The 27,129-nt window shown below is 47.0% G+C and overlaps 1 protein-coding gene across 1 annotated transcript; it reads left to right on the forward strand.

Moving 5' to 3' along the window:
* The first annotated feature begins 286 nt into the window (after nucleotides 1-286).
* Nucleotides 287-26,650, forward strand: MUC4 (mucin 4, cell surface associated). The gene is made up of 12 exons (XM_084845717.1): nucleotides 287-376; nucleotides 2,262-10,529; nucleotides 13,864-13,997; nucleotides 16,441-16,605; nucleotides 17,277-17,432; nucleotides 21,368-21,498; nucleotides 21,979-22,067; nucleotides 23,479-23,658; nucleotides 24,704-24,856; nucleotides 25,162-25,281; nucleotides 25,790-25,828; nucleotides 26,457-26,650. The coding sequence occupies exons 2-12, from the start codon at nucleotides 2,270-2,272 to the stop codon at nucleotides 26,459-26,461; spliced, it is 9,432 nt and encodes a 3,143-aa protein (XP_084701843.1). The 5' UTR covers nucleotides 287-376; nucleotides 2,262-2,269; the 3' UTR covers nucleotides 26,462-26,650.
* Nucleotides 26,651-27,129: the final 479 nt, after the last annotated feature.

Raw genomic sequence — 27,129 nt, forward strand, 5'->3', positions numbered from 1 at the left:
AAGGCACCGATGAAGCTTCTTTCTGGGGCAGCTTCAGTTCTGTTGGTTTCAGAAGGAAGCCTGCTTCACCTCTGAACTGTTCTGGTGCTGTTGGTTCCCGAGATAAAGCGAGCTTCAGACTTTATCTGAATCCAATGCACATCCTTGGTAAAATAGCTTGCTTGCTACTAGCCCAGATAGCCCGTTGATGTTTCAGCAACAGAAACTAATGACAAGACTGAGGAGATAGGAATCTGTCAGCTTTTGAAAGAAGATACCCATCAAACTTGGAGGAGATGAGAGCAAAAAAGCAGCTTGCAATTTGAATAGACTGGAGTGCTGAGAGTTTGGGCCTGGTTCACCCACTGTGACTTATCATAACGTTGGCAGCCATTGGGTAGGTTTGCACGATCACGGAGGGAAAATAAGCCACAGTGGCTTATTTTCTAGGCTGGTGAACTACTCCAGTCCAAACCCCAAATAACAACATGAAGCGGGCTACTTTTAGGTGCCTCGGTGTGATCTGAAGTGGATCCGAACAGCACTGAGGCACCCCAAAGTGAAGCGGCTCACTGCCGAAGCACTTTGGTCCGCCTCGGAGATTTGTAGCTCTTCTGATGCCTTCTGAGCAGCCCAAACAGGCTGGCTCCAAATGTATCAACTTGAGAGACATCTGGGAGGGGGAGAAGAGGAGGAGGAGGGAGGAAGCTTTGGCGAATAGCAACTTGAGTTGCCAAATTAGGGCTGAACGGAACCCAGCAGACTCCAATCAGTGACGGTGGTGGTGGTGGTGGTGGTGAATACTGGAATGGAGAGATCAGCCTGCGTTCGTTCATTGCAAGAGGGAGAGCGGGCTGATTAGGTGGTGGCTGGTTTTGTTAGAGACAGGTCTGCTGTGTGCGTGCAGCTTTGTGTTTCTTCTTTATTAATTCAACTATTCTCTTTCTTTTGTAGATTCTTCATGTTAAAAATCAAACATTTAGTACTTAGGTTTGAGTTTCCTCCCTGGTTCTTAGTCTCCCTCCATCTCACCCTTCTGTAATAGGTTTTACCTTTCATTCTTCTTGTTTATTTATTTTAAAACCAGAAAATTTCACTTTAGTTGCTTTACCTCATTCTTTAGCTTCCACCCTTCTCAGTTCTCTCTCAACCACTAGCCTTCACTTTCATTCTGTCTAATATATATATATATATATATATATATGGAGAGAGAGAGAGAGAGAAAACGTTCTTGTACTTTTTCTTGGCTCCCTTCCACCTCACTTCTCAATTTCTTTATTCCTTCCTGTCCCATTTTTTATCTCTTTTCCCTTAAAAATAAAAATAAAAACCCTTTTCTCATCTGCTAGGATTATCGTTAGACCCCCTTTGCTTGTAGTTCAGTGTTTGCTTTTCTTTTGCTCATGCGTGTGTGTGTGTGTGTGTGCTTGTGCTGTGTGGACAAGCAAACAGTGTGTGGCAAAGCAGTCCACAGTTCACATTCACAAAGCAGTCACAGTCCACAGCAGTCCCAGTGCAGGGTGGGTCGTTGCTGTGGTTAACAAACCTCCCCGAACCCCAAAACAGCTCATGGGTTGTGGGTGGTTTGTTAACCACAGCAACAACCCACTCTTTCCAGGCTTAGATGCCATAATAAGCCGCAGTGAGAGCCCGCAGCACCTTGAATATTCACAATGGCTGCCGGCATGCGCCGCAACCCACTGTGGCAATCGTGCAAACCAGCCCAATAGGTGGTGTTAGCTGGAAGCTGGGGGTGTTGTCTGAGGATCTGCTGCCTGCTGAAGGGGTGTTTCTTTGCTTCCATTATGCACTGCTTGTATATTTGCAAATGAAGCAAATATTAAAAATTTATTATAAATTTCTAGTGCTCTCTCATCCCAAAGCAGCCATACCCAGTAGCGTTGTGCCTGGAACTTGCCATTGTTCCGAGCATATACCAGATGTCGATCCTAGTTCTTACAGAAATAATTCAGTTCAGTATTGTTCTGCATTTCTTGTAAATTTGGGGCATTTGGGGTGGGTTAGGGTATTTTAGAAAATGTTTTTATTGTAGAATTTTATTGTTTTAAACTGTTTTTATTGTATGTTGTACATCGCCCAGAGTGGCTGGGTGACCAGCCAGATGGGTGATTAACAAATTTAATAATAATAATAATAATAATAATAATAATAATAATAATAATAAATTAAACCATTGACTTCTTTCCAAATCAAAGTAAAATGCTAAGCCATTTCTTGATGCAAATGTGTAAACCGCACCTTATTTTATCAACTCCTTGCAGACCCTGGGATGACAGCAGCAATTCCTGCTGCCACCACGTGGCAGGCCATGGATGTAGATGACTTCACCAGCACAGTCCTTCCCTGGGGGACCAGCAGTGACTATTTTGATCCCACAATGCTAATGACTACAGAGGGGGCAATGGAAAGCACAATCGCTCCAGGGACTGAAGAATCATCTCAAGAAAACCCAGGTTCTGATAGTGAGGTGAACCCCGTGGAGAAAGGAACTCTGAATTCTTTGTTGGCCTCCAGTGAAGGCAACGTGGATTCTGTCACTGATGCCCCCAACAAATTAGAAGTCACACCCCCAGGAGAACATAAAGAAGAAACAACAGAGATCCATGTTAAAGAAAAGGAGGTCTTGGCCAAGGCAAATTTTTCAAAGCCTTTTTGGGAAAAAGGGACAACTAAAACAACGGCAGTTCTATCAGAGGAAACTGTCACAACCATCACCTTGCTTTCTAAGGGAGTGCCCTCCACTTTTTCAGATGAACAGCCAGGAGCAGCAGCACTCCTAACAGACATGGATGCCATTGCAACTGATTCACCCTTTCCTGCCGCAGCTACTCATGACATGATATTAGCATCTACCTCTGGGGAAAAGGCACATAATGCCGTTCCCAGCAAATCAACTTTTTTGCCGTCAGGTTTAGAAGGAGAGAAGTCATCGAATGCAGCCACTGGTGAAACAAATGAAAGCAATGAACTGAGCCCCACATCACTGGAAAAAACTGCAGATGCCAGCTCAGGACCAAATGAGGAAACTCCGGAACCTTCTGCAGATGCTGGCAGTGAGGCAGCCGCCCCGTCCTTAGGTCCAGCAGTTCGTAGCAACACAGAAGAGCTGCCTACAGAAGAAATGAAAGCTATTCCTGACAATGGAAGTTCCTCTCCATCACCTCCAGGGGATGGTGCTGTGACAGGAAAACAGGCGCCATCGTCACAATTGCCCCCTTCTGATTTGTTGTCACCCAGCGACACAAACTTCGGGTCCACAGAGTTAAGTGAACTTGCCACAGTTTCTGTTCAACCACCTCCCAATGGCAAAGCTGATCTAGGTGCAGAACTGGCTCCTGTTGGGGGAAGAGGTGATGCAGATAGCTCCGTGCCAGCGATAGAGTCTGACAATGATACAGAGGTGACAGCAATTCCTTCCTCCATAGGCCCAGAGCTCAGCCCAGAAAGCTCAGCCGAGGTCCCCACTGGAGAATCAGAAGCCTTAGCTGATGCAAAAGCATCTAACTCTTCTCCAGTGGATGACAAACCAGATGCCCCATCTGGGTTGGCCTCTGCCAGCGACACTCCTTCTGGGCTTTCGGAGTTGGGCTTTGATCCAACAGCACCTTCTCCAGTTGGGCTTTCCCTCGCTCCAGGTACTTCTTCCCTGTTGCCTGAAGACAGTGAGACAGCAACAGTTTCTGTAACAAAAGAAGAAGCAGAGGAAGGTTCCGGGGGCACAATCAGCAACAAGGAAACACCTTTTGCTTCATCATCTCCAGAGCAAGAACCAGCCATTTCAGGAACAGATACATCTGATGGAGAAAATGTTTTGGCAGACCTCAACAATGGAACAGCGCCCCCCTTGAATCCTGGGGTGGGGGCAGCTAGCTCAGAGTTGGCAGATAACGAGCAACCCACTGTATCTAGCAGTGAAGTTTCCCAGAGCAAAACCCTTCCCTCCTCTTCAGAGTTGCCTAAAGAAATTTTTGGTGGGGTGGCAGAAAAAGAACCAGAGGCTTTGCCTGATACCGAGATGACTTTTCCTTCTACTCTGAAGGATAAGGCAGCAGCTAAGGCTAAAGGAGCTTTTCCTGTGTCTCTCATTGGCACACCTTCTGAGAGAGAGGGAGGAGCGGTCTCTCCCAGCGGAGTCCCTGGAGCTGTTGGATCTTCCCCTGAAGGCAACGAGGCAGTTACAGGACCAGATGTTGCCTCACGACCAGCCACAAATGAGGTAGCTACAGAAATTAGCAGTGAAGGCCAGAGTGGGACTGATGTCCCACCTTCTGATAACAACTTTGTCCCAGCTTATGGAACACAGTTGCCTGGTGGAAGATTAGGGACCTTAGATGATGGAGAATCTTCAAGTCAGTCACCTGTAGAGAATGCAGTGGAATCTGTGACATCTGCTTCTGCAGAAGGAGAATCTGCCTTTTCTTCAGCATCTCCTGGAGAAACACTCCCTGGCCCTTCAGATTCAGAGACTGATGCAACAGGACCTCCACCAAATGGATCACCTGCATCTCCATTTCTCTCAGGAGGAGAACCTGCCTTTCCCTCAGCATCTCCTGAAGAAACACTTCCTGGCTCTTTAGATTCAGAGACGAATGCGATAGGGCTTCCACCAAATGGATCACCTGGCTCTCCAGTTCTCTCAGGAGGAGAACCTGCCTTTCCCTCAGCATCTCCTGAGGAAACACTTCCTGGCCCTTCAGATTCAGAGACGGATGCAACGGGGCTTCCAACAAATGGATCACCTGGGTCTCCAGTTCTCTCAGGAGGAGAACCTGCCTTTCCCTCAACATCTCCTGAAGAAACACTTCCTGGCCCTTCAGATTCAGAGGCTGATGCAACAGGGCTTCCACCAAATGGATCACCTGGCTCTCCAGTTCTCTCAGGAGGAGAACCTGCCTTTCCCTCAGCATCTCCTGAAGAAACACTTCCTGGCTCTTTAGATTCAGAGGCAGATGTGACAGGGCTTCCACCAAATGGATCACCCGGGTCTCCAGTTCTCTCAGGAGGAGAACCTGCCTTTCCCTCAGCATCTCCTGAAGAAACATTTCCTGGCTCCTTAGATTCAGAGATGAATGAGACAGGGCTTCCACCAAATGGATCACCTGTGTCTCACGTTCTCTCAGGAGGAGAACCTGCCTTTCCCTCAGCATCTCCTGAAGAAACACTTCCTGGCTCCTTAGATTCAGAGACGGATGCGACAGGGCTTCCACCAAATGGATCACCTGTGTCTCCAGTTCTCTCAGGAGGAGAACCTGCCTTTCCCTCAGCATTTCCTGAAGACACACTTCCTGGCTCCTTAGATTCAGAGACGGATGCAGCAGGGCTTCCACCAAATGGATCACCTGTGTCTCCAGTTCTCTCAGGAGGAGAACCTGCCTTTCCCTCAACATCTCCTGAAGAAACACTTCCTGGCCCTTCAGATTCAGAGGCTGATGCAACAGGGCTTCCACCAAATGGATCACCTGCATCTCCAGTTCTCTCAGGAGGAGAACCTGCCTTTCCCTCAGCATCTCCTGAAGATACACTTCCTGGCTCTTTAGATTCAGAGGCAGATGTGACAGGGCTTCCACCAAATGTATCACCTGGCTCTCCAGTTCTCTCAGAAGGAGAACCTGCCTTTCCCTCAGCATCTCCTGAGGAAACACTCCCTGGCCCTTCAGATTCAGAGACTGATGCAACAGGACCTCCACCAAATGGATCACCTGACTCTCCAGTACTCTCAGGAGGAGAACCTGCCTTTCCCTCAGCATCTCCTGAAGATACACTTCCTGGCTCCTTAGATTCAGAGACGGATGCAGCAGGGCTTCCACCAAATGGATCACCTGTGTCTCCAGTTCTCTCAGGAGGAGAACCTGCCTTTCCCTCAGCAACTCCTGAAGAAACACTTCCTGGCTCCTTAGATTCAGAGAATGATGTAACAGGACCTCCACCAAATGGATCACCTGACTCTCCAGTTCTCTCAGGAGGAGAACCTGCCTTTCCCTCAGCATCTCCTGAAGATACACTTCCTGGCTCCTTAGATTCAGAGAATGATGTAACAGGACCTCCACCAAATGGATCACCTGGGTCTCCAATTCTCTCAGGACGAGAACCTGCCTTTCCCTCAACATCTCCTGAAGAAACACTTCCTGGCCCTTCAGATTCAGAGGCTGATGCAACAGGGCTTCCACCAAATGGATCACCTGCATCTCCAGTTCTCTCAGGAGGAGAACCTGCCTTTCCCTCAGCATCTCCTGAAGATACACTTCCTGGCTCTTTAGATTCAGAGGCAGATGTGACAGGGCTTCCACCAAATGGATCACCTGGCTCTCCAGTTCTCTCAGAAGGAGAATCTGCCTTTCCCTCAGCATCTCCTGAGGAAACACGTCCTGGCCCTTCAGATTCAGAGACTGATGCAACAGGACCTCCACCAAATGGATCACCTGACTCTCCAGTTCTCTCAGAAGGAGAACCTGCCTTTCTCTCAGCATCTCCTGAGGAAACACTCCCTGGTCCTTCAGATTCAGAGACTGATGCAACAGGTCCTCCACCAAATGGATCACCTGCGTCTCCAGTTCTCTCAGGAGGAGAACCTGCCTTTCCCTCAGCAACTCCTGAAGAAACACTTCCTGGCTCCTTAGATTCAGAGAATGATGTAACAGGACCTCCACCAAATGGATCACCTGGGTCTCCAGTTCTCTCAGGAGGAGAACCTGCCTTTCCCTCAACATCTCCTGAAGAAACACTTCCTGGTCCTTCAGATTCAGAGGCTGATGCAACAGGGCTTCCACCAAATGGATCACCTGGCTCTCCAGTTCTCTCAGGAGGAGAACCTGCCTTTCCCTCAGCATCTCCTGAAGAAACACTTCCTGGCTCTTTAGATTCAGAGGCAGATGTGACAGGGCTTCCACCAAATGGATCACCTGGCTCTCCAGTTCTCTCAGAAGGAGAATCTGCCTTTCCCTCAGCATCTCCTGAGGAAACACTTCCTGGCCCTTCAGATTCAGAGACTGATGCAACGGGACCTCCACCAAATGGATCACCTGACTCTCCAGTTCTCTCAGGAGGAGAACCTGCCTTTCCCTCAGCATCTCCTGAGGAAACACTCCCTGGCCCTTCAGATTCAGAGACTGATGCAATAGGACCTCCACCAAATGGATCACCTGGGTCTCCAGTTCTCTCAGGAGGAGAACCTGCCTTTCCCTCAGCATCTCCTGAGGAAACACTTCCTGGCTCTTTAGATTCAGAGGCCGATTCGGCAGGGCTTCCACCAAATGGATCACCTGCGTCTCCAGTTCTCTCAGGAGGAGAACCTGCCTTTCCCTCAGCATCTCCTGAGGAAACACTTCCTGGCTCTTTAGATTCAGAGGCCGATTCGACAGGGCTTCCACCAAATGGATCACCTGTGTCTCCAGTTCTCTCAGGAGGAGAACCTGCCTTTCCCTCAGCATCTCCTGAGGAAACACTTCCTGGCTCTTTAGATTCAGAGGCCGATTCGACAGGGCTTCCACCAAATGGATCACCTGCGTCTCCAGTTCTCTCAGGAGGAGAACCTGCCTTTCCCTCAGCATCTCCTGAGGAAACACTTCCTGGCTCTTTAGATTCAGAGGCCGATTCGACAGGGCTTCCACCAAATGGATCACCTGCGTCTCCAGTTCTCTCAGGAGGAGAACCTGCCTTTCCCTCAGCATCTCCTGAAGAAACACTTCCTGGCCCTTCAGATTCAGAGACGGATGCAACGGGGCTTCCAACAAATGGATCACCTGACTCTCCAGTACTCTCAGAAGGAGAATCTGCCTTTCCCTCAATGTCTCCTGTGGAAACACTTCCTGGCTCTTTAGATTCAGAGACGGATGCGACAGGGCTTCCACCAAATGGATCACCTGGCTCTCCAGTTCTCTCAGAAGGAGAATCTGCCTTTCCCTCAACGTCTCCTGAAGAAACACTTCCTGGCCCTTCAGATTCAGAGACGGACGCAACAGAAGCTCCACCAAATGGATCACCTGGGTCACCAGGTTCCTCCCAACCACTTCTAAAGAGCAACCTGGTGGCAGGCTCAGACACTTCCATAGGATCAGATATACTAGGGGACTCTGCTACTCTGAATGGAGAGGAAGCCTCTTCTGCCCCATCCACTATAGAGGAAGCATTTTCTGTCGCATCCACCAGAGAGCCTAAATTACCTCTTGGAGGAATCAGCTCTTCACCTCCTCTTGATGGTGAAGTAGCAGAAGGTAGCAGGGATGGAGAACTCAGCACAAGATTGGCTTCAAATAAAATAGCTGTGAAAATGAGCAGTGAGAGCCAGACTGGAGCTGATCTCCCGTCTTCAATAGAACCTGAACCCGGTGAAAGAGCAGATTTGCCTGTGAAACCATCTGGAGCTTTGGCTAGTGGAGAAATTTCAAGTCAGTCACCTGTAGAGGATGGAGAGAAACCCATAACAAACATGGCTCCAGGAGAAGAATCCTCATCTGCTTTCACCTCCCTAGATGAAAAATCTCTCTCCTTTGTTTCAGAGTCATCAAAAACTCAACCTACTGTGTCCTCTAATTCTTCAGGTAACGATCAACCATCTCCAGATGGTGTGTCAAAAACAGCACCTGCAGATTCGGAGGAGGCCCAAGAACTCAAAGACACTTTCAGTGTAACTGAGAAGGAAACATCTTTAACTCCATCACTCACACAGCCACAATCAGCCTCTCTTAAAGGGGTGGAAACTGCCAGCTCAGAGTCAGCAAATAACACAGGATCTCAACCATCTCGAGATGGTGCAGCAACTGCAGGGGCAGAACAACGGGAAGGCTCTTCCAGTGTGAGTGGGACAGAAGGACCTTTGGCTCCATCAGCTGGAGAGTCACAAACAGTCTCTTCTTCCACTGAAGGGGTAGGAATGACCAGCTCAGGGTCAGCAAATAATGCAGGATCTCAACCATCTGCAGGTGGTGCAGCGACTGCAGGGGCTGTGGGTTCTGAGGGGGGTGAAGAATCAGAAGATATTTCCACTATGAGTGGGAAGAAATCATCTTTGGCTCCGTCAGCCACAGGATCACAATTACCTGGAACATCTGCTGGCTCAGAGGTTTCTGGTGGACTTGGGGATGGAGAATTCTCCGTCCCTACTGAAGGAGTGGGAACTGCCAACTTGGGATCAGCGGCTGCCAAAGGCTCCACCTCTTCCACAGAGACCAGCCTGAGTCAAGAAAATGTAGCCAAGCAGCTTGGAGAGAAATCTGGGTCAATAACCGGTGGACAAACTTTCCCTCAACCCTCTTCTGCTGCTGATGGGTCAGTGGCATTGATCCACAAAATGTCAGGAGGCACCTTGCTCCCTGGTTCCAGATCACCTGATGGGAGCTTGGCAACTGAAGGAACATCAAACCAGGCTTCTGGCATTACAGATTCTTCTCAGCCACCTTTAGGGACTGGGAATATGGGTGACAACAACCTGGCAAGTCCTGGCAACACAGGAAGCACAGACAATTCTCTGTTGGCTGGGAACGGACAGGCTGTCCTTTCTAAGAGTGGTTCCATGGGTGGGTTAGATCCTTCCTCTCCAGTGGCAAAAGCAGGGACAGAGATTCTCACAGGAGTCTTGGGAAGCCCTACTGCAGCCTTGGCTAGTGTGGGAGTCTCTCCTCAGTCATATGGGGCTGAAGGCACAAAGATAGCAATAGATCAAGAACCAGGAAAGGCATCGTCTTCTACCATACTGTCCCCCAGTGACCCACTCTCTTTGAGACCCTCTGATTCAGGTCTTGCAAGTACAGGGAATGTAGCCGGTAAGCCATCCAGTGGTCCATCCTTTCAGAAGGTATCAGCTGGCAAAGAAACTGGCAAAATAGACTTGTTCCCCTCTGATTCAGAGACCAAAGTAGCTGTACCTCCACCAAACGCTGGGCTCTCAAGCTCTTCTAAAGAACTGGTCATGGGGAGTGGAAAGGGTTCGTCCCCTGCACTCTCTGAAGGAAGAGGTGATTCTGGCAGCTCCGTTTCAATAGCTACTAAGGGGACATCCACAGCATCTACTGCTGGTGAAACACATTCCTCTCTCTCTGGCACACAGCTAAGTTCAGCAAAGAAACTGCCTGCCGGGAAGTCGGGACCTGAGGTCAAAGTGGAAACACCTCCTCAGTCCTCCAAGGTTCAAGTGACAGGAAGTGCTGAACACATCCTTTCAGGAAAACTGTCCCCTTCTGTCCATGCATCTCCCAGCACCTCTTCAGGTTCAAAGGCTGCAAAGTCAGGACCTTCAAGCAGTTCTAGCAGCTCATCACTGCCCCATTCCTCTGCTGAAAGTAAGCCGGCTGTTGAGGTGAACAAAGGACCATCTGCCAGTGCCAAAGCATCTCTCCCAGGTAAATCGGATGCCCACCTTGCAGACTCAGGAGTTGGCCCCCTGGCTACAAAATCCTTACAAGCCTCCAGCAAGAAATCAGACAAGAAACCTGATTCAAGTTCCCAGAATCCCAAGAATGGGAAAACAGCAACCAGAAATGACAAGTCAGCAAAGTTGGGCCATGGGCCTGCAGTTTCAATTCCTGCACCATCAGGTGGGTTGGCTGGGAACCTAGAAGTGCATTTAATATACTTATAGACATGATAAGAACAAGAACATAAGAGCCGTGGTGGATCAGACCAAGGGTCCATCTAGTCCAGTGTTCGGTTCGCACAGTGGCCAACCAGCTGTCGACCAGGAACCCACAAGCAGGACATGAGTGCAACAGCACCCTCCCACCCATGTTCCCCAGCAACTGGTGTACACAGGCTCACTGCCTCTGGGACTGGAGGTAGGACATAGCCATCAGGACTAGTAGCCATCGACACCCTTCTCCTCCAGGAATTTGTCCAACCCCCTTTTAAAGCCATCCAAATTGGTGGCCATCACTACACCCTGTGTAGTGGTAGCAAATTCCAAAGGTCTTCCTAGTGATAAAATGTTTGGTTCTCTGCCCCCTCCTGGCTATTGTAGCTATGTGTGTACATCCAGTTGTATCATAGTAGCAATATAATTGAAAGGATGGTCAGCAGGGATGCTATGATTTAGAAGACACTTAAGACAAAACACTGAAATTCTACAGATATATAAGTAGCTAAGTAGTGATATTATTGCTATTATTACTTCAACTACCTCCAGACATGGTGCTAGCCACTAGCTTGGATAGCTTTTAAAACTGGTTAGAAAGTTTTAGAAAGTGCATTTCCGTTAGGGCAGCGAGGTGTCCCAGGTTACAGAGCACAGTCCTCTATTTGAAGGTCTGCCAAAGGACAGCTCGCTATTTGAAGATAACCTCTGTTTGAAGGGCTGTCCAGTCCAAGCCCAGTTTAAAGATCAAAAACCATAAGAAGAGAGAGCAGAGCAGGGCCTTGAAGTTGCCCATCTGGGCAGCAGACTGAGCAGCAGACAAACAGGTCACCTGGTCGAAGTCTCCCCCACGATGGTGACAGGGACTGCATTTCTATTTACATTATAGTAATTCCTTCTAAATGTTCATCTACAAATATAAATTAGCATTTGCAGTTTTTGTGCCCTCTTATGTCCCCCTTTCTGGCAACGCATGTTCTCTTGTTCAGTGATGTGTAACTGGCCATCCTAACAGCTATTGAGCATGACAGCTAAATGTTACCTGAGCTTATTCACAGGCAGTGTTCCGCCAAATACCATTTGCTGGGGACCAACAGTGGGGGATCGGTCACTGCCTTCATGGACTGCTTGGGGGTCACCCAGGTGCATCTTGCTGGACACTGTTGGAAACAGGACTCTGGACTAGATGGACCTTTGATCCGATCCAGCAGGACAATTCTTGTGATCCCTACAGTTATCCCATCATGTGCTAGGGGAGTAGGGTACAGAGATGTTTGGTGAGATGCAAAAACTGAGGGCCAGACTAGATGTTCTAAGTCACTGCCTTCAACCTTTTCAGACCCAAGACCCACCATTAGCCCAAACATGCATTTGGAGACCAGCAACTTCATTATTTACTATAGGTTTTAGGGCTGTGCACCACTTCGGTCCAAAGCCCGAATAGCAAGTTGAAGTGGGCTGCTTCAGAGGTGCCTCCACGTGATACAAGGCAGAGTAGAACGGCAATGAGGCACCCCAAAGTGAAGAGGCTTGTATATGAAGCGCCTTATCTGACTCGGTGATTCAGAGCTCTTATGATGCGTTCTGAGCAGCCCAGACAGCCTGGCCCCAAGAGTATCAACCTGAGAAAGTTCAACGAGGGGTTGAGGAGGAGGGAGGGAGGAGGAGGAGGAGGGAGGGAGCTTTGGCAAATGGAAACTCTAGTTGCCAAATCAAGGCTGAACGTAACCCAGCAATCTCCAATCAGTGACAGTGGTGGAGGGAGGGGCGGAAGACTGAATAATTGGAGAAAAACAGCTGCATTTCAGAGACAGAAATTATTCCGGAGGTGTTACTTAAAGATGTGAGAACCCACCCCCGTCTGGACGCCTCCCCAGCCCCTGCTCTGCTCGCTGGTCCCTCCGCCACTGCTGCCATCGCCATGTTTTTAAAAAACATGGTGATTGGAAGTCTATGTGCACATAGACTTATATGCAAAAAGCGCCGGGAATCTTGACTATATGAGTGATTCACAGTACTTTTTGCACATAAGTCTATGTGTGCACATAGATTTGTATAGAAAAAGCGTTGTGAATCACCCAGGTAGGAGGAGGAGAAGGAGACATGGTGCATGCCCCAGGCGCTAGCCATCTCCTCCTCGTAAGCAGGAGACAGCTAGCAGCGGGGGGCATGTGCTGTGCCTCCTCCTCCTCCTCCCTGGTCGGCTTTCAAGGACAGCTGACCAGCAGCATGGCACATGCCCCAGCTGCTAGCTAGCCATCTCCTCCTCGCAAACAGGAGACAGCGACCAGACTTTGACAGCCAAGCAGGCAGGAGGCGGTGGCGGCGCAGGGCTGAGAGGTAGAGCTCTTTGCTTTGAGAGTTTTGTGGAAAAAAATCACATTTCAGCTGCACCTAGCACAAAAAATACTGGGCCAAACAGTCTGAAATTTGGCAGGTGGGATCCCCTCCATGGGGGCAAAGGGGCCCCAGGTTTCATGTATTTATCATGAAAACTGAAAAAGTTATGGCCATTTGTGTTTTCGCATGCAACTTAATGGCAAAACACCCAAACCAAGTGATCCGGATATCTGCATCTTGCTTCGGATTTGGATTCAAGTTGAAGCGGATGGGGTCCAAATTGGTTTGAGTTGATTTGGAGTGGCATCCGAAGCAAAGCAGGGGTGTCCATGCACAGCACTAATAGGTTTATATTGCTTTTGCAACCCATCTCGGGTCAAGCAGCAACCTGGTGTTGGGTCCTCCTGACTTACCAGTTGAAGACCAACAATCTAGGTCAGCCTTGCCCAACCTGGTGCCAATGGCCATGCTGGCCGGGAATGATGGGAGTTGCAGTCCAACACAACTGGAGAACATCAAGTTGAGGAAGCCTGTCCTACAACACAGGGAGCTTCCATTGTTCCATGTGTCTTTGCTCCGTTTTCATTTCCACACCTCTTTCAGCCAGTGATAAGAGGAAAGGGTGGGGAGATACCCAGTGCAATAAAATCATGACATGTATGAGGTTATGAGGAAGAGAGAACAAAGAGACAGACTCTCAGCCCAACCCACCTCACAGGGTTGTTGTCGTGAGGGTAAAATGATCAAGGAGGATTATGTATGCCGCCTTGAGTTCCTTGGAGGAAAAAAGGTGGAAAATAAATGTAATAAATAAAATAAAATTCTATCTTGAAGTCACAGACATGGTTGTAGCAACAGAAAAGGGACAAAATATAGGATGCACGTAGACTATGAAGGGATGGGAAGATAATGGACCACAATATCCATCTCGGCTAATTAATATTCTTGTGTTTTATGTGCAGGGGTGTCACTGTTTCCGTATGGACCAAGTGCAAATGATAAAGAATATGTTGAAAGGAAAGTGGATTTTAACTCACCTCTGTTCAAGCCTGAGATTGGAGTCCCATTGGGAAAAACACTGCGCGACTCCCTCTATGTGAGTCAATGGTTTTAGATTAAATTGAGTTCCCCGCTTACTGGGGAGCCACCATTGTGGGTGCACATGAGCCTGGTGATGGGAAAGGAAGGGAGCCAGCAGGAGCCCAATAGTGCTGAGCCAATCAAAAGGCTGACTGGTTCTGCTGGGGTGGGGCCATGAAGAGGCAAACTGAATGGGAGCAGCTGTGGGCAGTTCCCTCTCTGGTCCGCCTGGTGCACAGAACAGCAGGGCCTCTTGGGTCGGCTGGCACCATTGCTGTTGCTGACTTCCCCACTCACCCACACCTGGTAATAGTTGCAGCTGGTAAACTGCAGATCTTGCAGCTGACAGAAGTTAGTTGCCAGTTAACAGGGCTGGGAAGGATTTTTACCTAGCTTCTAATGGGCAAGAAAGAGGGGCAGGGTTTTCGCCTTCCTCATTGCAAGCTTAGTCCATGTGTAAATAAGCTGAACTATTTATTTGTGGGCCATCGTGGTGGAATTGTATTGTTTATGTCACAACTTTGTGGGGCGTGATAGGCATTGAGCTGGCTCAGTTTGGGAGGGAGAGTGGGATGGGGCTCCCTACTTCCCTGTGGTGGGATCCCCTTAAGGGATCTGGGTGGGTGTGGCACCAAGACCAGGCCAGCACGGTGGCTGCAAGCAGGCCACATCCAAAGTGGAGGCAAAGGGGTTCACATTAGCAGTCTGTGCTATGGTGGGTCTCTGACCCTTCCACCTGCCACCTACACTCCTGGCAGGTGGGCCAGGAAGGAAAATCAGACAGCAGTCAGGCTGCCTGATGGCAGGATCTATGCCCTATGCCTCTGCCAATCCTATTGAAAAGTTGTGGCCAATTGAATAACCCATTTAAGTTGGTGTCTCTGGTTTGTTCCTTTCATCCACAGCATGGACACAATTAGACACTGCGCCACACAATTTCATGATCAGATGCACAAAGCTGGGAAAGGAAAATCCCATCCTGCTGAGAGTTGAGCAGGATAGGAGTTCAGCTTCCCCTGCCCTTTGTTTCTCCTCTGGCCTCCAAAGAGGAAGAGTGCATAGACAGGAGCAGAATGATCCCACATTCATGGGAGGTTCTGGCCGGGGTTTGTTTTCCTCAAGCCCTACCCACGAGTGGGTGGAGCGTGGAATGTATGAGCCGCTGCCAGCATGTTGTCAGTGGGAGCAATGGTAGAGATTCCTTAAATTTCTCACATATTTTACCTGTTTAAACTTTGTACCATGCAGCTTGCTGCACTCAAAGTTTGGATAGACCTGGTCAGTTCTTTGGTAAACCAGATACACAAACAAAACAAAAAATAAAAGGGTGAGGTGCTTCTTGGTATTGCAACTCCCTCTGTATGTGTGTCTCCTGTAGCTCCATACCAGTGTAAGGGTGCAATCCTATGGGGAGAGTCGGCCACACCAGTTGAGGCGTGTTGGAGTGGGGGGGGCAGATGGTGCATCAGAAGTGTCGTAATGGCGTTTCTGCAGTCTCCTCCCACCCCCACCCCCAGGAACACCCCCCTTTTCGCCCGCTTCGCACTGCTCTTACGAGTGCAGAGGTGGGGACAAACTGTGTTGCCTACAAAGAAGCAGGGGAGGGGGCAGGGAGTCGGGTTTCTGGAAACCGAGCTTGGAGTCCTGGCTCCAAGCTCGGTTCCCAGAAACTGAAAAATCCTATGGCGGTCTAGACACTGTCTAGCATCCATAGGATTGTGCCCTAAACCTATGGAAGAAGGACTCCCTTTGTTCCAAGCTCTGGTTGTTGAAATGCTTTGGCTGCATCCACAATATTTGGCTCAAGGAAGCTGTAACCATAGATTCACATTCTAAAAAGTGGAAATCATTAGAAGCTGAAACCAAACTCTAAGTGTGCTTCCAGACAGAGGTCTCCTGCACTCCCAATCAGAAGGCATCATGCAGCTATTCCGTCTTTTCTTTCGTTATGGATTGTCCTGCAGTAAGAGAAAAGATGGAAGAATCAGTGGGAAAACATAGGAGGGCTATGAGCTGAAGATGACGTTGTCTTGAACCTCCATAAAATTATGTGAATGAGGCAGGGCGATGGTGCTATGCCTCACCTGGAAGTACCTGAAATTGTTGCAGAATGTTGCAGTTCTTTTTATTGTTGTTGTTGTTGTTATTGATGATGATGATGATAAATGAAACATCTGGATTGTAAATAAAAGACTTCAGTCTGGATGCCCAAAAGCATTGCTGCTATTATTATTATTATTATTATTATTATTGTCATCATCACCATTGTCCTTAATACAGTGTTGCCAATGTGCATGATGTTTTACAGAGCTTATCATAACATCCCCCCACCCCATGCTGTTTACACTTTCCACAGATTTACAACTACAGTTTGCCAGAAATACATAATTTAGAAAGAAAAAAAACTAAGTCTAGTTTACGCCATCTTCTTATTTACCCCTATCCTTTCACTTACTTAGTTCACAGACAATGGACAAATAGTTTTCGCAGCATCTGGTAAAGATATTGCCAGCTACCCTAACCCACCTCCCAAAGGGTTTAACGGTCGTGAGAAAGTACCAATGATAGCTGTGTTTTGGGACAATGCTGACTTCTCCAGAGGCAGTGGCACCACCTTCTACCAGGTGAGCCTTGATTGGTTTATTATATGTGATGAACAAACAGGTGTTGCACCAGTCAGCTTTGGACTGATCATGGAGTCCTTTCAAAATGGTTAAAATTCGACCTCTCAGCTATTCAGGTGGGGGAGCAGAAGGAGGTTGGATCCAGTCCCCGCACTTACCAGTTTCAAACAACAGATTTTAAAGCTTCTTCAAAGGGCTCTGTGTGTCTTCTTTTGGATCAGGATCACTTTTTAAACATTATTTAATCTTGAATATATTCAAGAGCAAGCTTTGCTGAGAATATTGCCCTCCACTCTGAAATCTGAAGTGGCACCTCTGTTCAAATGTGGCTGTGCATGCTTACTTGGAAGTAAGCCTCGCTGAAGACAACAGGATCCACTCATTTGTAAATGCATTTGGGATTGCAGTCTTAATCTTAGAGGCTTCCAATGATGACATTTTCATTTTGAGTTGTCGAGACAATGTTTTTCAGAGCAAAGTGCTTTGAATACATAAAATGCACACTAGAATGTCGTATTATTGCGTGCTAGAATCAAGCATTCATAGATGGAAAGGTTCTAGACTGAACTTCTGAAATGGTTCTAGAGCTTCCTGTCTTCTCTCCTTTTCCACCGTTTCTCTAATTCTGAGGCTACCATCTGTAATATTATACACTCCTCCATTGTGCACAGGAATATGTTACCCAGAACTCTGCCAAACACCCCCTTGTCCAGGATGTGGAAGCGAAGATTCGCCCATATGTGAAGTCTTCCTATTCAGCCAGATGGACACTCAAGATCACCTGGGTGAAGGCCCAGGCCTACCCGGCACAGAGACGGGACAGCAGAGTGAGTTGTCCTCAAAAAATATAATATTATTAGTTCAGTACATTAAGTAATAGCCAATTATTTTTAATGAAAGGTTTTATTGTAAAGATCCTTGCAAATAAGCTGGTGATACCTTGTTTCATTGTTATATTTTATACTACTAAAATACCCACTTCCTGGTCACATTAGACAGTCATTCTAGTGTGAGAAAGGACATTTGACATTTTCAAGTGTTTTGACAATTTATTTTATTTTATGTATGCTTCCCCATTCCATTTTCAATGGTTTTGATTTTTTGTTTAAATGTAAGGTTTTAATGGAATTGCTCTTTATTGTTTTTAGGATTTATTTAACTTCCATCCTGCCTTTCTGCCAGAAATGGGGCCCCTGACTTGGTTTACATCATAATATTGTAAAAATATAATAACCAACCAATCCAGGAAAAGTTAGATACTCTAAAACAGCCTTCTTCAACCTGGTGCCTTCCTGACATATTAGATTACAATGCTCAAGTTCAAGTATACTTATCTCCAGAGCAGTTTTGCAACTGATTTTGTTTAAAAACAAGGGGAAGGATGTATGTATATACATATCAACGTGTACGACATTAAAAAATAACTAAGCAGCCAACCTGCATAGAGCATGAAGGAGAGGCAAGATTGACAGATCATAGAATCATAGAATATTAGAGTTCAAAGGGGCCTACAAGGCCATCGAGTCCAACCCACTGATCAATGCAGGAATCCAAGTCAAACCATCCCTGACAGATGGCTGTCCAGCCTTGTCTTGAATGCCTGCAGTGTGGGAGAGCCCACCCTAGGTAATTGGTGCCATTGTCATATTGCTCTAACAGTCAGGATGTTTTTCCTTACGTTCAGCCGGAATCTGGCTTCCTGGAACTTGAGCCCATTATTCCATGTCCTGCATTCTGGGATGATTAAGAAGAGATGCTGGCCTTCCTCTCTGTGACAGCCTTTCAAGGACTTGAAGAGTGCTATCCTATCTCCCCTCAGTCTTCTCTTCTCAAGGCTAAACATGCCCGGTTCTTTCAGTCTCTCCTCATAGGGCTTTGTTTCCAGTCCCCTGATCATCTTTGTTGCCCTCCTCTGAACCCTCTCCAGTTTGTCTGCATCCTTCTTAAAGTGTGGTGCCCAGAACTGGACACAGTACTCCAGATGAGGCCTAACCAGTGCTGAGTAGAGGGGAACTAGTACTTCCCGGGATTTGGAAGCTATGCTTGTAATAATGCAGCCCAAAATAGCATTTGCCTTTTTTGCAGCCACATCACATTGTTGGCTCATATTCAGCTTGTGATCGACAACAATTCCAAGATCCTTCTCGCTTGTAGTGTTGTTGAGCCACGTATCCCGCATCTTGTAACTCTGCATTTGGTTTCTTTTTCCTAGGTGCAGAACTTGGCATTTATCCCTGTTAAATGTCATTCTGTTGTTTTCTGCCCAGCACTCCAGTCTATCCAGATCAATTTGAATGTTGTTTCTGTCTTTCAAAGTATTAGCTATCCCGCCCAATTTTGTGTCATCTGCAAATCTGATCAGCATTCCCTGCACCTCCTCCTCCAAGTCATTCATAAAATGTTGAAGAGCACTGGGCCCAGGACTGAGCCCTGCGGTACCCCGCTTGTTACCTCTCCCCAGTTTGAAAAGGTCCCATTGATAAGCACTCTTTGAGTCCGATTCTGTAGCCAACTGTGGATCCACCGGATCGTTGTTTCATCTAGCCCACTTTGAGCTAGTCTGCTCATCAGGATATCATGGGGCACTTCATCGAAAGCTTTGCTGAAGTCAAGGTATATTATGTCTACAGCATTCCCACGGTCTACAAGGGAGGTGACTTGATCAAAAAATGAGATCAGATTAGTCTGCAGAATTTGTTCTTGACAAATCCATGTTGGCTTCGAGTTATCACGGCATTGTTTTCAAGGTGCTTACAGATGGATTGCTTTATCATCTGCTCCAGAATTTTCCCAGGGATTGATGTCGGACTGACTAGTCTGTAGTTCCCAGGTTCCTCCTTTTTGCCCTTTTTGAAGATAGGGACAACATTAGCCCTCTTCCAGTCATCTGGCACTTCCCCCGTCCTCCATGATTGCTCAAAGAGAATAGACAATGGTTCTGAGAGTTCTTTTGCCAGTTCCTTTATTACTCTAGGATGCAGTTCATCTGGCCCTGGAGATTTGAACTCATTCAAAGTAATTCGGTGTTCCTTGACCTTATGTCTATCAATCTCAAGCTGCAATCCTGCCCCTTCAGCCTGTACCTCGCCTTTGCCAGGGGGATCATAGACCCTCTTTTGGGAGAGGACTGAGCCAAAGTAGAAATTGAGCAATTCTGCCTTTTCTTTGTCATCTGTTATCATTTTTCCATCCTTATTTAATAGCTGAGCCACCATTTCTTTCCTCTGCCTTTTACTATGCACGTATCTGAAGAAAGCCTTTTTGATTCTTTTAGCCTGCCCCGCTAACCTCAGCTTGTTCTCAGCTTTAGCTTTCCTGATGCCATCCCTGCAATTCTGTGCTACCTGTCTGTGCTCTTTCTTTGTTGCTTGTCCTTCCTTCCACTTCCTGTTTGTGTCCATTTTTGTTTTCAGGTCATATCTAGGCTTTTTGTGAAGCCACATTGGCTTCTTCTGTTGTCTTAGTTTTATATCCTATAACAGCGGTGCAAACTTCTTTCAGCCCAAGGGGAATTCTGGGGAAACTGTCGGAGGCCGCATTCCAGTGGTGGCTGAGGCCAAAGACAAAAATACCCAAACTACTGGACAGGCCTGGACTGGCCCATCTCCCACCCTGCCACCCTTAAGGGCACCCCAAGCCTGCGGTCTGAGGCATCAGCCTCACCTCGCCTCCTTGCAGGTTATCTCTAAGCTTTTTGTGAAGCCACATTGGCTTCTTCTGTTGTCTTCCACCTTTTCTTCTTGTTGGAATTGTTTGTAATTGTGCCTTGAGAATTTCCTTTCTTAAAAGCTCCCACCCATCTTGGACTCCTTTTCTCGTTAGAGCCGCTTGCCATGGGACCTTACTTATCATTGTTCTGATTTTATTAAAATCAGCTTTCCTAAAATCCAGGGTACGTGTTTGACTACACTCAGCTTTTGCTTCCCTTAGAACCAAGAACTCAAGTGCAACATGGTCGCTTTCCCCCAGAGTTCCTGTAACAGCTACTTTATCCACTAAGTCATCTCTGTCGGTTAGGATCAAGTCAAGGATAGCCGATCCTCTAGTTCCTTCCTCTACTTTCTGTAGGAGGAAGTTATCCGCCACACAAGTCAGGAATTTCCTGGAGGGGCCATGTTTTGCAGAATTTGTCTCCCAACAAATATTGGGGAAATTGAAGTCCTCCATTACTACTACATCATGCTTGCTTGAAACATTGGCTGTTTGCTTTTCAAAAGTTTCATGCTCGTCTTCTCCTTGATTGGGTGGCCGGTAGTAGACTCCGACCACCAGGTTCCTTTTATTCTTTGCTCCATTTATTTTTATCCAGTTGGGGCTACCAAGCTCATCCTCCTGTATTTCTGTGCAGAGATATGTTTTTTTCATATATAGTGCAACCCCACCTCCCTTTCTGTGCCTCCTTTTCTTTTTGAACAAGTTATATCCTTCAATTGTTATATTCCAGTCATGAGAGTCATCCCACCAAGTCTCAGTTACACCTATCAATTTCCCTCTTGTATGAAGAGTTCAAGTTCATTCTGTTTGTCTCCCATACTCTGGGCATGAATCAGTGTTTGACTTATGGCTGCTTAATTTGCACAATCTTTCCCATGCCTTTTTTGTAAAGGAAGACTTTAGTATTGTAACTTCATAAATGATGAAATTTGAGCCTATATATACAGTATATAATTTATTTACAATACTTACATACCACTCTACATCAAAAGATTTCAGAGTGGTGAACAGTAAGGATAAAAGAATAAAACATATATTATTCTTCCAGACTAACACTTACCAAGCCATTCTTACTACTGATGGTTACAGAACATATACCCTTTTCCTTTATCAAGATGGCGGGATGCAATGGGACTACACAAAAATCTCTCCCTCGAATGTGCTGATAGGATACACCAGGTATGTTCATCTTTCTAACCAGAGTGGATCTAAGAACTGGAGGACTTGTGCCTGATTATCCCTGGATAAGGCCCAGCACTGGCTTCCCATCAAAATTTTTGCTATACAGTTCTCCATTAAACACACACACACATATGCACACGTTAGGGAAAAGTACACACAGAAATGCATTATAATAGGTAAAATAGCTTAGGAAAATGCATCCATTGGAGAAAAAAAAGTGCAAACAAAAATGCATATATTAGGAAAAATGTGACTGAAAATGTGCATATATATATATATATATATAATAGAATTGGGCCTAAACAAACATAAGGTTGGAAAAGTGAGAAATGGAGCACAACCAAAATTGACAGATTCGGCCCATCCCTAATACTGAGCTACTTGAGCGGAGATCTGAAAGATTACCTGCCCAGAGTGGCACGCCTGTTGTATATCCTTGGGAAGATGAGGATCAATAACTTTCTTCTTTTTCTTCAGTGGCGACGGATATTTCAGAAATGATGATCTGATGTCTAAAACGCCAGCTGAGAAATACCGACCAGATCAATCCCAGGGCTACAACACAGGTACTGTTGATGCACTGCAAGATAGCAAGGGCACAAAATGTCCTCAGTTGTCTGCTTGGGCAAGCAGGACTCTTGTTTTGCCCCAGGGCAAGCAAGGTGGGGAGGGGTACAAGAACCGGGGGTGGTACTGGGTGGGAGAAGATGATGCAGCTCCTTCCCCACCTTGAGGCAGCAAAATAGTTCAAGAGACAAGCAAGATCTCTGCATTGTGGTTTGGCAGCCATCTCTAAGGCAGGCCCGAGCAACTTGCAACCCACCAAAGCAAACACACCCCACCCCACCAGCTGGATATTATGGCCTGCCAGGTGCTTGACAACCCCTGTGTTTTTGTAGTCACAGCCAGCCAGCCAAATGAGGAGGTATATTCAGCCTCAGCAGGCCATAACGCACGGCAGCTTGTTATTTGTTATTGTTGTTTGGTTTGGTGGGTCACAAAGATGTGGAGGCCTGGCCGAAGGCATTGTAGGGAGGCTTGCTTTCGGTCAGGCTCCAGAAGGAGCAGCAGACATTAGGCTGGGCCTCAGCCTGGACTCTTCCACTCCTATTATGAAATATTGAGTGGGTGGTCTCTCCCTTCAGTAGTTATGGGGGAAGGAGAGGGCAGCAAGGGGTTGGCAACAGAACCAGCAAGAGCAGAGTGGGAGAAGCTGTGGCTTCTGCTTTGCTGGCAACTGTATAAAGGAGCCTCCCCCATCCAGGTGCGCGCCAGCTGTGTTGGACTGCAATTCCCATAATCCCACAGCCAGCTTCCCTAAACTATGCTGGCTGTGGGATTATGGGACTTGTAGTCCAACACATCTGGAGGGGCACCATTGGGGAAGGCAGCTATAAAGGTGCAGGAGCTCTGCCCTCCTTCACCTTTGGTCACCCTAATTCCATTCATTGGGGCTGCAGGCCTCCACTCCCGCAGCCTGCCTGTGCTTCTGCTAGGTCCCAACTCTGGTTGCCTGGCAACAGTTTGCAATTCAGTTGTATCCCCTTTCAGCCCTGGCTGGTTCTTTTGGTGGTATGGGTGGCAAAGTTGAGCAGCTGGCAAGAGTTTGATCTTTGCCAAGGCTCAGCATCTCAGGCACTTGTTTTATGTATGTATCCTCTGTTTATTATATTTACACCCCACCTTGCAGCCAAGATTGGCTTCCCAAAATGGCTTACAGTTCAAATCTATCGAAAGTTACATTATTATTCAGGATATGTTGTCAGGGGTGCGAGGAGAGGAAGCCTCCTCCGGCCCCTTGAGTTCAGAGCTGTGAGGTAAAATTTGAACCAGGAACTTCCTAGTCCGCACTTTGAACAAAGATGTTATACCAGAATAATAGCAAGTGGAGAGGAGTGGGAGACACCGCGGTAACTAGGGCTGAATGTGAACCAATTAAACTCAATCCCTCTGTTGTTTATTTGCATTCCTTTCCAGATGTGCGCGGTCTCTGGATATATAAACTGGACAGCCGCATCCAGGTGAACTACAGGCAAAGGTGCCTTGACTGGATTAGCCATGAGGGACAGCCATCAGCCTGGAACAAGAACCTGCCCCCTTGCCCTTGTTCACTGCAGCAGGGACTGTTGGATGGTCGCTACACACATAGCAAAAAAGGTGCATTACACGGGCGGTACTCTGTCTTGTGGTTTCCACTCAGGTAGATGCATAAAGCAAGTGCTCCAAGGCTAAAATATGTAGTGTGCAGATGATCCTAACTTCCCTGCAGCGCTCCAATCTGGATTGAAACCAGCACACACGTGTAGGGGAGGCTTAAATCTTTCCACCCAGCCACTCCCACCCACCACTAAATTCACCCATCCCCCCTTTACAGGTGCTAAAAAGGGCGGGGGGACCTCCATTGGTGCCAAATGCATTACTTGGCCAAGATATCCGACACCATACATAGTAATTAAAGACCTGCAGACAAAGATTTAGTGGCTACTTCAAATCAAATCCTATCTCCTAAACCCTGTTTACAGTCCTCCTAAACTTTAACAGCACACAATTCACCATGTTGCTACATAAGAAGTTTTTCAACCATCCTTTTGATTCCTTCACAGGAGCAGCAAGGTTTGTCAGCATTCAGTTGCTAACATGTCCATCCTTAGTAGTTAGAATGTTTCTGAACATTCATTTAGGTCATAGCAGCTGATCCAATGTCTGGGATAGTGACTAGAGAGGGGGAAAACTTACACAAACAGGCAGGTGACCGGGGAACAGCCACTTTTCTCACCAGAACTCTGATCTTAACAGGTGACAATTCAGTTCAGGATGTATTTATAAAATACAAATTGTTGCAGAAAATGCTGACATTCCTCTTTCTAGTATCATTTCCCATCGGAGTGAAACTCCCAAGGAGGGATGAAACCACCTAAAACAGAATGTTTACTCAGACAGAATGCTCCAGCAGCCAGTGTAAGAGTAAATGAATCCAGCATATGGCGGTGTATGGCCTTCAGCAATGTGCAATAATGAAGATGGGGGAAGTTTGAAGCAGCGATCCTGGATTTGAGGATAAGAGGGTTATAAGTAGACAAGAGTGTCCCTATTTTTCAATATGTAGGAAGTTGGGGGTGTAAAATGGGCTTTTTGACCCTACACATCCACACCCTGCCCTCAAGGGCCCACCACATGGTACTAACATATTTAATTCTTGCAGGTGTAATGGACTCCCGCTTAACTCTGCTGTATTCCTCTACCCCAAACAAGTATGGCGCTGGGGTCCGGTGTCTATATAACAAAAATAAGCAGCTCGTGGAAGGTCATCAGGAGAAAGTCTGGAAGGGTTCCAGGAGAAGCTCCCTCAACAATGGTACGTAGCACACTTAATGATGCATGAGAGTTCTCTGCAGCCTTTTCCCACTTTTTCTCTTGCTCCTGCAAGGCTGTTAGCTGTTAAGCAAAAGCAAGAAGGTTGCCCAAAGTCAGGCAGCCATGAAGCAGTGCCTTAATAAGAGAAACTGTAAGGAACAAAGGTAGTTTTAGCCCTAGTTCTAGCAAAGTGCAGAGACATCCAACACCCCAGTCCTCTGTCCAACGCAGGCTCTTTGTTGGAAATGTTTCCAAATCATCATCTCATGGTTTCCTTTCCTTCCTTCTCATCATTCCTGTTTGTAGATGAAGAGTTGAAATTCTATGACTGGTGCTGTAATCAAGCTAGAAATCCACAGTTCTGTGATAAGTACAGCCAAAAGAGACCCCAAATTGGCTGTGATGGATACAGACCTCCAGGCCAGGGTGAGTATCCAACCCTTGCGAGAAAGGAGGCCTCTTCTGGGAGCAACCACTGATAGTATTCATTAATTCATTAATTCATTCATTCATCGCTCTATCCACAGGATACAAATTGGGTTACACAGATTAGACATGTTCAATTAAAAAAACAATAATAAAGGGGGGGGGGAGATTGAGAGAGAGAGAGAGAGAGAGAGAGATTGAGAGAGAGAGAATGACTGTTTTAAAGGGGAAGCTGTAAGCACTGAACAATCCTCTGGGTCTTTGGGCAGCTCCCTGTATGTCGGTGGGGCAGGTTGGAGGGGGCAGGTTGGAGATGGCTGGTGTAGGAGATCAAAATTTTGCAGGAAGGTACATCAGCCTTGATGGAGCTTTGGTTCCAACTGCACATCCCGTCTTTCTTCTGGCTAGTGAAGTCTCCCATGTTCCCAATATATGAATCAGGTTGAGGCTAGTGGTATCATGCCATGTTGGCACAAATCACTCTTTGATCTTTCCTTGGAACCAACAGCATCATCATCAGAAGAGACCTTGGACAGCAAAGAAAGAGGTGAGAATATGTGGTGGCAGGAATATGGTTTTGGGATTGCACGTGGATTTTTTCCTACACCATGCTTTAAGTACGATAGGGGCGGGCAACATGTGGCCCTCCAGATGTTGTTGGACTGCAACTCCCATAATCTCTCACTGTTGGCTATGCTGGCTAGGGCTGATGGGCCGTCTATGTTCTGCAAAACACCGCAATTCCTTAGAAGCTTATATGGGGTTCCTCAGTGAAAATGTCGGAAACAGCAGGCAAGCTTCTTTGAAATAGATCTTGCTGATCTCCTCTTGCAAAGTGCAGCCCCTGGAGAGTGTGGCATATTTTCCATGGTCCATTCTTTGTTTGCATGGGCACAATAAAGAAGCCAAGTAGGCCTTTCCAGTATTCTGCATAAACTGACAGTAGAACTCTAGAACATGCACCAGAATCATGACTAACGCACGGCAGCTCAATACCAGCCATGCAGGTCTCCCTTGGCAGACGTCAATATGGAAAGGTTTCTCTAGAGGAATAAAGTTCGAAAACCACAAATATAATCATTCAGTTGAACAACACCCCTTTTATCTGTCACTAGGCAATGACACAAACATTTCTTTGAAGGCGGATACTGACGTTGCTGCTTTCTTCCTTACAGACTGAGACTTCTCCTCCTCCAGACCTTGTTTTGCAACATATCATCCTCAATGATTCTTCTGCTGGAGTTAACAGACTCCTTTAAAACTTTTGCTCCTCTGTTTTATGAAGGAGCTGAACTGGAAAGCTATTACCAACTCCTTAAGGTTGGAATGATTGACTTTGCTGAATAAAAATGTCTTCAACCCCTCATTACGCTCTTTCTGATTTTATTATCCCAGTTGTATTGCTGCAAACAAGCAGGTGTGTCCTTAGGATATATAGAGTCTGGTGTAAGGAGACTGGGTGGGACTCCAATATTGCCAGTTTTCAGGTACCACTGGGTACTCTCAGATGCACCATCTAACTAACAGGGACATGGAGACTTGTGTAGATCCCATAGCAAGCATGATTGCAGAGCTGTGGGCCTCTCTGTCGTCGCTGTCTATCCCCAGGACACCAGAGTTTTTGCTCTCTGGGTGCAAAGGGGTCTGGAGTGGTTTGGAAGTTCCTTAATGGTACAGCCCCGGCTTTGCTTGCAGAAGGTCCCATTTCCAGCCCCGGCATCTCCAGTCAAAAGGATCAGGGAGCAGGTGATGGGAAAAACTGCTGGCTGAGATGCTGGAGAGGCTGCTGTCAGCCACAGGAGAGTAGACAATACATATTGATTGCAAAAAATGCATTTTGGACTGCAA

Source organism: Heloderma suspectum, chromosome 3 (genome assembly GCF_057233095.1).
Source record: "Heloderma suspectum isolate Gila_16-S chromosome 3, 16-S_ref, whole genome shotgun sequence".
Taxonomy (NCBI): Eukaryota; Metazoa; Chordata; class Lepidosauria; order Squamata; family Helodermatidae; genus Heloderma; species Heloderma suspectum.

What these genes read in the sequence shown, in the direction of transcription:
- MUC4 (XM_084845717.1), top strand. Translation starts at nt 2,270, where the DNA reads ATGACAGCAGCAATTCCTGCTGCCACCACGTGGCAGGCCATGGATGTA. An exon ending in TTCAATTCCTGCACCATCAG is followed by an intron (nt 10,530 to 13,863) that starts GTGGGTTGGCTG and finishes TTTTATGTGCAG; the next exon opens with GGGTGTCACTGTTTCCGTAT. An exon ending in CTACACACATAGCAAAAAAG is followed by an intron (nt 23,659 to 24,703) that starts GTGCATTACACG and finishes TAATTCTTGCAG; the next exon opens with GTGTAATGGACTCCCGCTTA.